The sequence below is a fragment of the Nelumbo lutea genome, chromosome 2 (assembly GCF_056320005.1).
Source record: "Nelumbo lutea isolate HS-2025 chromosome 2, American lotus-T2T, whole genome shotgun sequence".
Lineage (NCBI taxonomy): Eukaryota > Viridiplantae > Streptophyta > Magnoliopsida > Proteales > Nelumbonaceae > Nelumbo > Nelumbo lutea.
In genome coordinates this window covers 41991322-42003821 of record NC_142685.1, presented here as the reverse complement: position 1 = coordinate 42003821, position 12500 = coordinate 41991322, and the positions used below count along the sequence as shown (strand labels likewise).

General features: G+C 34.7%; 1 protein-coding gene across 2 annotated transcripts; it reads right to left on the bottom strand.

The window, feature by feature from the left end:
* Positions 1 to 241: 241 nt before the first annotated feature.
* LOC148870133 (putative glutathione S-transferase DHAR1, cytosolic) lies at positions 242 to 4161 on the bottom strand. Of its 2 annotated transcripts, none has more exons than XM_088973918.1 (6): positions 3795 to 4161; positions 3567 to 3657; positions 3253 to 3396; positions 2948 to 3065; positions 2684 to 2824; positions 242 to 472 (listed from the first exon to the last, which is right to left on the bottom strand). In XM_088973918.1, the coding sequence occupies exons 1-6, from the start codon at positions 3850 to 3852 to the stop codon at positions 386 to 388; spliced, it is 639 nt and encodes a 212-aa protein (XP_088830044.1). In that variant the 5' UTR covers positions 3853 to 4161; the 3' UTR covers positions 242 to 385. The 2 variants fall into 2 exon arrangements, with proteins under 2 accessions (XP_088830044.1, XP_088830043.1); XM_088973917.1 differs by having other exon boundaries at positions 3747 to 4052.
* Positions 4162 to 12500: the final 8339 nt, after the last annotated feature.

Sequence of the window (12500 nt, the reverse complement as noted above, 5' to 3'; positions counted from 1 at the left end):
AGTAATTGTTATTTTCGCACAGGGGCACCAAACTATATTGTTATCAGAGAAATGGTGTGTTGGTTAGATAGATAACTCAACAGCTAAACCTTGACAGGATTGGCAAAATAATGGTGTTTGCAGTATCCACGATCTACCTAACATGTAAAAGATGAACAAACTCAAAAAAAATGAGAATGAGAAAGAAAAGTTCTATAGATGCATGATAGACTAAACAATTTATTCCTAGTAATAGCAAATAGATTTGAAGATGAATAGATTGCAAATTAAAGCAGGGACCTAAAGTCCCTTTCTAGTTCCAACATCATGAAAGTAACACAAGATGAATAGATGAATAGACTACCATTCATGTCACAAGTTCAAATACATGGACTTGTAAGAACCCTCATGCATTAACCTTTGGTGCCCACCCTGCAATTACATACTCCTTTGCAGCCTTGGTCTTTATGAATGACTCTCGAGAGAAAAGTAACTGCACAATGTCACACAAGATCATTGTCACCAGGAAACTCCAGACAAGTATACTATAATGTTTTTGCTTAAAGGAATAGTAACAAAGTTTGGAGGGGGTGATCTGACAGCTCTGATGATAAAATAATAATCATGGCATGAAAAGAAATCAACTTTAATATCATGCAGGTGTGTGTGTGTGTGTGTTACTGTTGTGAACATGCCTTAAACCGATGAGTAAAATTAACTAGTTGCAGGCCTTGACCAATTCATTACACAGGTGGCTAGATTTCTGACGTGTACAAAGTGACTTCTTGGCTAAGAAAAAAGGAAATGTGATCTGGACAATGAGTATTAGCACTAACTACCACCAATGAAAATCATCTCAAGCATCTCGTTGAAATGCTATCCTATAGTGTGAAGTTGCGATATTGCTAAAAAAGAAAATACTTGCTCTTTCACTTCATGTGCATTGAGGATCAAAGCAGGTTTCCAATTACTAATAAACTATCTAACTGGGTGCGAAACTAAATAGTATTTAATGTTATCCATCCGTTTACACCGACAAAGAAATGAAACCATATCATTGATTAGTCCATGTTGCAAAAGAGAAGCAAGATAATAACATGGAGACAAATAATTAGAAACATCCAAGCACATACTGTTTGATAAGGTTGATCATAGGCTGGGTTTATATAGGTTATAATAGCATTTTGAGCTTCTCAGTCCTGATAATACATGCCCAGGGCAGGTTTTATGCAGCCAAACCAGGCATCTAGGCTTGCCTGCATAAGCTAATAAAATTAAATTTATATTCAAAGTCACAAAAATATATATATATATAAAATTGTAGGTCAGGCAATGCAGGTTCAGGCAGATCCGATAAACCTTTTTTTATCAAACAGAGAGGCAATTAAAAGAAGTGAAAATGATATCCGCTACAACCATACCTAATATCTTTAGATATTCTATATTAGCTGACAGAGCAAAAATATCCAAAGCAACAAATCTAGCTCATAAAAGATAAAGGCACCTGGATGTTAGGAGGCTCAGTGCCATCCTTTCTATGCACTCATACTCCATAAGAAGCCCTTTTTTGTGGGATTTCCTCAAATTTAAAAACAAAAAAAGTGTATCATTAGGCTACTATTACTCAGGAAAATCTCCTAACATAGACTACAAATGAATAATACATGTGCCCAATCTAGGGGGTCTTACATTTAATGGATTGCTAAGATTGTCACTAGGTTCCTCCCCATGAAAGAAAAAGATGGTTTGTCCATGGGAGAATCCTAATTGGCCCAATTAGGCTACTTTTTGACAGGAGTTATCTCAGATTGTCAATATGATTTATCTCCTTGGAAGAAATAGGCTGGTTGTCCTTGTACAGAGGAAGAAGGCTTTCATTCCACAACCACAGACAATAAGATTTTTCCTACATATCAAGGCATCCACAACCATGAATCTCAAGGGGAAGTTCTTTACTCTGTTGAGGTTAATGCTTCAGTTACACATCCAAGTAGATGGTGCTATGATACATGTGACAATAAAGAAGTGCTCTACCTTCCCTATTAACTTGCAGGGAAGTTCTTTACTCTGTTGAGGTTAATGCTTCAGTTACACATCCAAGTAGATGGTGCTATGATACAAGTGACAATAAAGAAGTGCTCTACCTTCCCTATTAACTTGCAGGACACTACTATGAGTTCATGACAACATTGCTTCATAACAAGACTTGTTATTTATATCGAGCAGACTCAGCTTAAATTTTGCTTCCACTTATCCATTTCGAATCCCAAAAGTAGGGTAACATTGACTTCCTCTGCAGACTAGACATAAGCACAGATGGACAGGCATGGTGCCAACAACTGAATAATATGTTTACTTTTCTATTGTTTTAGGTAGAAGTAAATATGATCGGCAATTGGAATTTTGACCACAGTATCTAGCATAGGTATATATAACATAGAAATTTTTAACTTCGCATTAACTTCCAGAATTCTTTCATTATGGCTTTGCTTATAAAGGCATTTTCAAATCTGAATTTGGTATATAAATTCTGCTTCATCCACCCGTCTGGATATTCAAAATAATATTAAGTAGTTTTTTAACTGTCAAAATAATAATCTTCAAATAGGAGGAAGCATCTAACCATATCAAACTACAACGGAAATTAACATGGCGTGCAAGACAAGAAACAACTCCAGATTATTCTAGTATTTAATGGTCATACCTTAATGTACTCTTTGACATTTTGCAGATCCTCTGGAATGGTCCAGCTTTTAAAATGGCCAAGTGCAATCTCGAGATGGTACAGTTTGGGTGCCAAGCTCAGATCAACAGCAGAAATCTTCTCTCCATTGACGTAAGGGCCCTGGGGTCGCCCCAAGATAGATGAGCAGTGTCAGTGACGAGTAAAAATTGTCAAAGTAGAAAACATTGCCAAAAGAAACAGGATACTATATCACACAGAATGGGCACTGATAGGGGCACATACATGTGCTTTAAGATGATCATCTAACGCACGCAGAGCATCCAGCAGTTCTTGCTCCGAACCATCACTGGGATCCTTGCTCTTTAAGAACTTAACAAAGGAAGGAAATATTTTAGATCCCCTGCAAGACCAAAGGAAATTGATGCTAGAGTGAGTAAAAACATTCTCTCCACTTGGTTCAAGCAGAGATAAGACACTTTGAGACAGAACTAAATGTGGGCCTTCCGGTTCCGGAAATGGTGATTGAAAAAGTTCAGTAAGTTGTATTCTGAGAGAGAGAGAGAGAGAGAGAGAGAGAGAGAGATTACACGGAGGCGTATTCAGAGGGAGTAGAGAAAGGAGGGTCGGGAAACTTCTCCTCGATAATATGGGTGATGACATCGGAGTCGGGAATCCATTTGTCGTCAGACTTAAGTACCGGAACCTTCCCCTCTGGGTTTGCCTCCAAAAACCTAAACCAATCATCAAAACAGCAATTAAAGCAACAAACTTTTCATTTCTAGGAACAAACATCAAATAAGGTGTGAAGAAAATTTGTAAAAAAGAAATGTGTGAATTCTTTTGGGGGATAAAATAACACAAGAGGGAAATAAAACGAGTAAGAGATAGAAGAGATTCTCACCATTGAGGCTTGTCGCTGACGTTGATCAAGTGCATCTGGTAGGAAATTTTCTTCTCCTCTAGAGTTAGAAGAACCCTTTGGCTGAAAGGGCCTTTTCATTACCGATCAATTGAACAAATAAAAAGTGATTAATACCACATAGTTGATGAACTCGATGAACATATATACAAAGAAACTTACAGAGACAAACAGAGAGAGAGAGAGAGAAAGAGAGAAAGGGGATATTACAATCTCCAAGGGCATTAGGAGCACCAACTGCAGCCTTCACACACACTTCCAAGGCCATTTTACTTGTTTCTTTGATCGATCTCAGCAGTGAAGAAGAACAGAGTTATGGAGAAGAAGAAAGAAAGAATAATGAGGAAGAATACGGAACAATAATCGTGTGATGTGTATGTGTTGTGTTGGCCAATGGCTGAGACCGGATTTGCCCCTCACAGAGCGCGCCTTACACCGACCTGTTGGCCAATTCCCAATGGCTACCCTGCTTTTATGATTTTTTTTTGTTGGTGGATTTTAAAACGTGCTCTCCAGTGACGACGATGTTGGAAGTGATCTTGTCCACTGATACTGGTCGATGAAACTTTATTTTTTCGCTAAATTACGTATACCTCCCTTGGGTTTTGTCAAATACTATTGACCTCCCATGTGATTTACCTATTAACTTTTTACCCCCTTTCAATGTTCGGTTCTATCCGATCGAAACAAAACAGATCGAGCTGATTAATAATTGAGTCAGGATTGGTTAATATAAAGGTTATATAGTTCTAGTGTAATTTTTACTGTATTTTATGTTTAAATGGGTAAATTTTATAAATAATTTTGGTTAAAACATTTTGATTTATTAAGGTTATATATACTTATATTCTAAAATGCAGTTGTGTACATCAGATTCTTCAAATTGCTTTCCGACCTTTTTTAGAATTTTGTGTTTTTTTTTTGAAAATTTTAAATAAAAAGTTAATTATTGGACCATTTAATTTCATCCATACAACCAATTCAATTAAGTAACTAAACGTGATATGGGCATCTTTTTAAGAACAGTGTCTTTCCTAGTATTATAAGAAAATGAAGTTTTTAAGTTGTTATTAACATAGATAATTATAGATGCCTATAATTAGGTCAGATCCACTTGTCCAAATTAATAATTGAGACAATTTTGGGCATATTATTGAAAGCCACTTAATAATTGGTTTGGGACTGGTACACCTTGTACCAAAGCCTCACTTGTATTTATTTTAAGTATACTAACTGGTGTAAGTATTGTCCAAATAAAGATTAAAATTTTTTATACATAATAAAGAATAAATATAAAAGTTAGCATTATATCATCTAAATTATTTATTCTATCCTACACCAAAACCAAGACAATTATGCAATTTATATATATAGTATAGATATCCATATAGATATTGGGGGTTAAGCTATTTCTAGTTTTTATCTTACAATAATGAAATACAGGAAAAAAAATCTTATGAAAATTTTCTTCCTACTAATTATATCTTTTTTATCATATTGATTCAACCTCTACATAATTACTTCTAAAATGGCTTCTTCAAACATCTAGGATCATTTAATTGATATCGTTATTTGGGTGAACCTCACAAAAAGCAGTTTTTAGGCATAAGACCTGGAAGTGTATATTATATATGGCATTATTTTTATTTTATGATTAAATATATACACATTAAAATATATGTATAGGAATAATCCCCATGGAATAGTATAGTTTGTTGGTGGAAGGGGATATGAGTTATTAGGGAAACTTGAGGGGCTCAAGTGTCTTCATGTTTGACAAAAACCCCATGACATATATAAACAATTTATCCCATACTATTTTATATTTATCCTATAAGAAAGAGCAAATAACACAATAATTCTTTGTTATTATATATTATTATTAGTGATTTAATGTTTACTTTTAGTGATTCTACAAAGTTGGTACAAGAGCATGCATACAAACAAGTATTAATTATATGATATTTGGATTTAACTTTTATAACCCCTTAGTAAATCCTAAGATAAGTATATGCTTTATATGATATAGAAATAGATGAAACTGTTTGAAATAATAAAAAATTCACTTCCTTAGCATCCTTAGCAACAAAATGTACAGCATGATTAGCACCTCTAAGCTAGAACAAAAATTAATTAACAGAACAAGAGGGAAGGTAGTGAAGTAATAAACTTCGGCAATCGACCACACAGAGGTAGAGAATCGCAATATCTACGACAAAAGAATCAAATGCCATTGAAAAAGGACATGGTACCTGAAAACTTCAACCAGTCAGAGAAAGCCACGCCAATTTTGATTAAATATCAACAGTTGATTGGTTTGGAAGAAAAATTACGTTTTTATAAAAAGAGTTGGTTGGCGACTTGTCTTTTTCGCTCTCTTTTTATCAAGTACTGAGTAAAGTGTAATGAATGAATCAAGACGCTTTGCCATTTATGTGCAGCTGTAGTATCCTGTCGGTAGGTGTTGTGGTATGATTTTTGTGGATAGGAGATCCAAATGCTCTTTGAGTCTGGATTTCTTGCCAATAAAACACGTTCCAACATCCTGCTAACATAATTTACCATTATACATTTCATACATGGTGCATGTCAATTTCATAGTTGAGATGTGCAGTGCAATATCATGTTAACAGGGTGTAGGAATATCGTTTACTGGCAGGAGATCCCAACTCCATTGCTTTTCGCTAGAGCCTAGAAGTTGTTCTCACTAGCCAAGAGGGGCCGGCCGATTTAAGGCCCGGTTATTTTCTAAAACAGTGGCTGATCCGATACAACTCCTGTAAAGACGTATTGAAGAGCCATTAGCACGATATGTATCGGCTAATACGGGTCATACATATCAATACTTCAAACATTTGTTATAAATACAACCAAAACCAACCACCATTCAAAAATCACCGAGCATCGCAAGTTTGGGGGCAAAGTAGTTAATCATCCCCACATCACCTTGGAAGGACTAAGTTCACCTAAGACTTCGTCGAGCTAACTGAATTGGCTGAGTTGACGTGACTAAGTTCACCTAGACTAACTGACCTAGCCGATATCACCTAAGCCCGTTGACTTAGCTAAGCTGACCCAACCTGGTCGTACCAACTTGATACCAATTCATAACATGTGCATTTGGTAAACCCAAGAAGCAAGACATAAACATCTATGAGAGCATCTTTGCCACCTCATGCAAAGTGAGCCCACTGGTCACCATGTGCACATAAGGGTGGATATGAGCCGAGCCGAATAGTACGAGGCTCGAGCTCGGCTCGCCAAAATTGTATAAGGCTCGAGTCAAAAATTTAAAAGTTTGAGCTCGGCTCGAGCTCGATTTGAAAAAATAAAAGATTTTATAAAAAAAATTATATATATAATATTTTTATTTGATATTTAAAAAATTAAGAATTATAATATTTTTATTATATATTAATTTTATTATATATGTATGTATATATATATATTTATTATTATTATTGGAAAAAGGTTTAATTTGGAGAGTAGGTGATGGAAGGTAGATTCATATTTGGACTAATAAGTGGATCCCAACCTTACCTCATCATAAGGTGATATCAGAGAAGCCTCGAGACTGAGTTTATCAAAGTGTGTGACAGCACAGCCCAGCCCGTGGCACCACACGAAGCACGGCCCACCACGGGCTAGCATGGCACAGCTCGTTAGGCTCGTAATGGGCCGCGCTTGGCCCGCCTGGGAATTTATAAGTATTTCTGTATTTTGCTTATGGGGGTTGAAAAAATGACATAAATGCCTCCCCAACAGCTATATAACAACTAGTTTATGGAGGAATTTTGGGTAAATTTATAAGTATCTTTATAATGACTAAAATACCCCTCCCAACAATTAAATAACATATAGTTTTTTGGTATTTTGGATAATTGAATTATGTTCAATTCCTATAAATAGCCCTATCCTCCACCATTCTCATCACACCAATTCAACAATTCTCTTTCTCTCTCTCATACTCATACATTCTCAATTATCTACATTATGAGAAATCCTGATTAGCTGATTGTCTGTTTATGCATTCCCCAATTCTCAAGTCTCAATTTTATCAAAGTTTCTACTTTCAACAAGAAGAAGGCTTGCTCAACCAGCTCAAGTATCTCAATTTAGGAGGCTTGGACATTGAAAGGCTTAACCGTTGAAATCAAGTTGGGATTTTGAACTGACAATCCGAGTAAGTCGAATTAGATTAATTTTTATCTTTTTAGAATTAAAAAAAAAATGGTTGGCCCTTTTCAAAACCGATTCCCCAACATGTTCACCATTGATGACTTTCAATCGCATCACAATAGTATTAGTGTTAGCATTAATGCCAATGTGTTTGCCATCAATGGAAGTGGAACTCTCACCCCCGGTAGTAGTAGTAGTATGGGAAAAAGGAGGGCTTCTAAGCCGAATAGCCTGGTTTGGAAAGTTTTCAAATTAGAGGATATTGAGGGGAAGGGAAAAGGGCCATTTTCGGCCATTTTCCAAAAATGTATGAAAGACTTTAGTTATTGTAGCAAGGGTGGTACGGGTCATTTGAGCAGACATTTGCTCACACATGAGCGAGAGGAAGATGAAAGGAGAGAAATAACCCAAACACAAATTGGAAGAGGGACTAGTTTTGGTACTTTTAGATATTCACAAGAAAAAATGAGACAAGAACTTGCTAAGTATATTGTACATGCAGAACAACTATTTATGCTAGTTGAAGATCCAAAGCTAGAGAAAATGGTTGTATAGTTCTGTAAACCCACAATATAAAAAAGTTTATAGGAATACTATAAGAACTTATGCTTTAATTTTTTTTCATTCATATAAACAAAATTTAATTTCTTTGTTAGCAAATCTTAATTCTAAAGTTGCAATTACTTCGGATGTTTAGACATCCAAATTTAATATTAGTTATATTTGTGTTACCGGTCATTTCATTGATGAAAAATGGCTTTTGAATAAAAGAATTTCAAGTTTTACTAGGCTTGAATGACCACATAGTGGTCCATCTATTGCTGCAAGTATTTTAAATATTTTGGATGCTTATGGAATAGAATTATTTTGATAATATTAGCAATAATGATTCTGCAATAAATATTTAAAAATCTCAATTAAAACCACGCTTAAATGGTAAGTTATTTCATATTAGATGTGCATGTCACATCTTAAATTTATGTATTCAATATGCCTTGAATATTATTTCAAATCATATTTCAAAAATTAGAAATTGCATTATATATATAAAATGTTCAAGGGCAAGAAAGCAATAATTTAAAAATGTATGCCAAAATTATGGTTTAAAATATAAACATTTTATATTAGATGTAAAGCATAGGTGGAATTCTACCTATGCTATTTTGAAAAGTTGTATATCTCATAAACAAATTCTTTCTTATTTTTATAATTTAAAAATGCCTAATGATATGATATTTAAAGAAGACTGGGAAATGGCAATCTATATAAGAGATTTTTTAAAACATTTTTATGATGCAACAAATGAATTATCTAGAATTTATTATCCAACTAGTTGTAATTTACCATATCAATTAATGGTAATTAGTGATTGTTTTGCCAAATATAAAAATAATCCACAATTTCAATGTATTGTTGAAATTATGGAAGAACAATTCTTCCCTTTATCGTTTAGATACAATATTAGACCATAGGATTAGGAAAGATGGTTTAGATATTTTACTTGAAACATATATTATGAAAATATGAATATTCATATAGAAAATAAAAAAGAAGAAATTAATAATTTATTATTTGAAATGTACAGTTTGTATGAATATGAAGTTGTAGGAAATTGTTCATCATCCTCTTCTTCTCCTTCTAACTTTGAGTCTAGTAGTAGAAGAGAAAAGCCTTTTTAGTTAATAAGTAGAAGGCAAAAATCTGCTAATTCTACAACAAGTTCATTTACTAAATTTAATTTTTATTTGCAAGCAAATTTTTCTAATTTAGGTGAAGTATCAAATAACTTTGATATTTTAGCCTGGTGGAGTGAACACTCGAAAAATTATCCGGTTCTCGCCGCCATGGCACGTGATCTACTAACCCCTTCGGTGTCTACAGTTCCATCAGAGTCTTGTTTTAGTGTAGGTACCAGGGTGCTGGATGACGAAAAAAAAAACTGCATGAACGATGAGAGCATAGAAATGTGCATCCGCTTCAAGGATTGGCTAGATGCAAAAGATAGATTACAAGACAATGGAGGGCATGATACAACACCAGACATTTCACCCGAAGAAGATGATGAAAGTCATGAAAGATGATTCATGAATTTGACTACATATAGAATTTTTCATTTTTTCAAATTATTGTAAAATTTTTTAATTTTATTTAATTTACTTGCTATGTTTTTTTTTTAATTTTTTAATAATGTAATTTTGTAGCTTCAATTTGTAACCATATTTTATATTTTATATTTTATTAATTTATTCCAATTTTATATTTCATTCATCCAAGTATGCAATGATCCAATCATTGTATTTGTAGTTCACTAAATTTGCACCATTCAAATTTAAATGAAATAAAATTCCTATTTTTCTTTCAATTTTTTATTCTGTCATTCTTATTTCAATTTGGTTAAGTATTTGTTTTCATTTATGTATTAAATAACTTAGATTTCCCATTTCTTAATTTTTTAAGTAGTTCCTAATTCCCAAACTTCATATGAAAGTTAAATATTTTAGTTTTACAATTTTACTTAGAAAAGAAATCAAAATATTCAAAAAAAAAAAAAACAATGCAGCCCAGTTCGGCCTAGGCCCAAGGCCTGCCCTGTTGCCCAACCCGGAACAGTCCAAGCCCATGGCACGACCTGTAGCCTGGCCCGACCCAAGCCCACGTGCCAGTACAGCACAGCACGGGCTCGCTTGGGCCTGGGCAATGGATTGTGCCGGATCGACCCCCAAAATTTCCATCGGGGAGGACGACATGACCCATGACAACCCGTAAGCCAGCACAACACGGCCCACCTTTAGGGCGGGCTGCCCATGGGGCCAGCCCACTTTACACCTTTATGAAGAGAGGCATTTATGAGAGTGAAATGAAATAAGAATTTAAAAAAAAAAAAAAAAACATGTTTTTCTATGTGAAATGATTCTTGTTATTTTAGCTGGTTTTGTTTGAAGAAAATGGAAGTCTTTTTTTGAGTTAATAAGAGTTTAAGAAAAAATATCAAAGAAAAAAAATAAAGAAAATTCATGTGGGTGTTTTGGTAGTTTAACACATAATGTCATCTACCCTAAAGACAAAGGGATATTCATTCGAAAGTGAAAATTCAGGGAATTGTCACTGACCCATAGTCATAGTCAAGGAGGGTTTGTCCCAAATGAAAATTCTAAGAGGTAATTGTCACTAACTCCATGGTACTGGGGGTGATTATAATTTACCTTTTATCAGCATCCAATGTGCTTTTTCTTCCAAACCAAAGATAGCTGGTCAAGGCTGTCAATCATCATCCCCTCCCAAATGTGTAGCATTAGCCTAGACTTATTAACTTTTTTAGTAGACTTGATTGAATTGATTTTGCTTTATAATTTTTAGGTGTTAATGATGATTTCTCAATAATTAGAAGGAGAAATGAAGAGCCATATTTCATGTTTGAATTTTCTCCCTCCTGTCTCATTCTGTGAGAATTTCAAGCAGTATGCTGCACACATCAGGCATCCAACGGCACATTACGAACTTTTCCGGCCCAATACTGCAGGCTTGGGTTTGGGTTCTAAACACCGGGCCTGATATTTTTTTGGCCTAGGGCTTTCCCAAATAAGCCCAGCTCGTTTTGATAATTGTATATGTATAATAAAAAATATAATATTGTGTAAAAATAATATTAATAGAAAAATATCCAGATCAGCTTTTGGGTTCAGATTTAGTCATTTTTTGTTTATAAATAAGCAAAATCTAGCTCAAACACTGCCCAGCCCATAAATAGATCTAATTACGAATATCTCCTTATAAATTTAATATATATGTATTTCCTGATGTGCTATTAAAATTTTTGCTTGGTGGAAATCCGGGCAGGGAAGTGCACAAACATAATTTTTTCTTACTTATTGCGTGGTGACATGGCAACACTATAGATCCCCAGGCTCCACAGCTTGGCCGTGACAAAAAGTAGGAAAACATTTGATAATATAATCTTAATAAAAATGATAGTAAAATATGCTGATAAACTAAATATTTTTAATTAATGTTATCTATCAAATTTATCATTTCAAGCATTAAAAATAAGAAAATGTTATATATATTTAATAAAATAATGAATTCGAGCCCTACAAGAAAGAATTGGATCTGACTTTATTGTTAATTGAGACAGAATCATAAAACCACAACTGATATAGGGTTCGTTTGGCATGTTTTTATGCACGGTCTTTTGGCTGTTTATAAGTCGGGAAGACCGATTTTTTATCTATTTCCGTTTGGCTCACAGGAGATCTAATCGCATCATTGAAGCTTCCTGCGTCTTTCGCATTTTAATCTCGCGCAGAAAGACACGAGCAAATGCACTGAAACGTGCATTTGCTAAACTGTCTTCGGGCTGCCCAGATCTTATGTCAAAAGTTGAATACATCTTTTGACTGTCAGAGCTACAAGAAGATCTTCTCAAAAAGACGTGCCAAACGAGCCCATAATCGATTTGGTTTTGTTCCGGCTATCGGGGCAAAACGATCCATTGACACACACCGGTATTTGCACATGCCATGTATGTAAAGCTAATACCATTTAGGATTGTAAATGAGCTCAACTAGCAGCTCACGTGAGCTAAACCTGGATCAATTCAAATTCGTATCAGAATAATTAGTCAGATGAGCTTAGCCTAGCCGGGAAGCTGGAAGGGCATGGCCGAGCTTATGCCAAACATGATCCAAAATATTTCCTCATAAGGGTGACCAATCCTAGCACGGCTACGACGGCTTATTA

Excerpts from the sequence above, each read along its gene's own strand:
- LOC148870133 (XM_088973917.1), bottom strand. The coding sequence starts at position 3,852 with ATGGCCTTGGAAGTGTGTGTGAAGGCTGCAGTTGGTGCTCCTAATGCC. Across the intron at positions 3,397-3,566 it reads GTCAGCGACAAGCCTCAATG|GTTTTTGGAGGCAAACCCAG; the intron begins GTGAGAATCTCT and ends TGATTGGTTTAG. Across the intron at positions 3,066-3,252 it reads CCCTCTGAATACGCCTCCGT|GGGATCTAAAATATTTCCTT; the intron begins GTAATCTCTCTC and ends TTGGTCTTGCAG.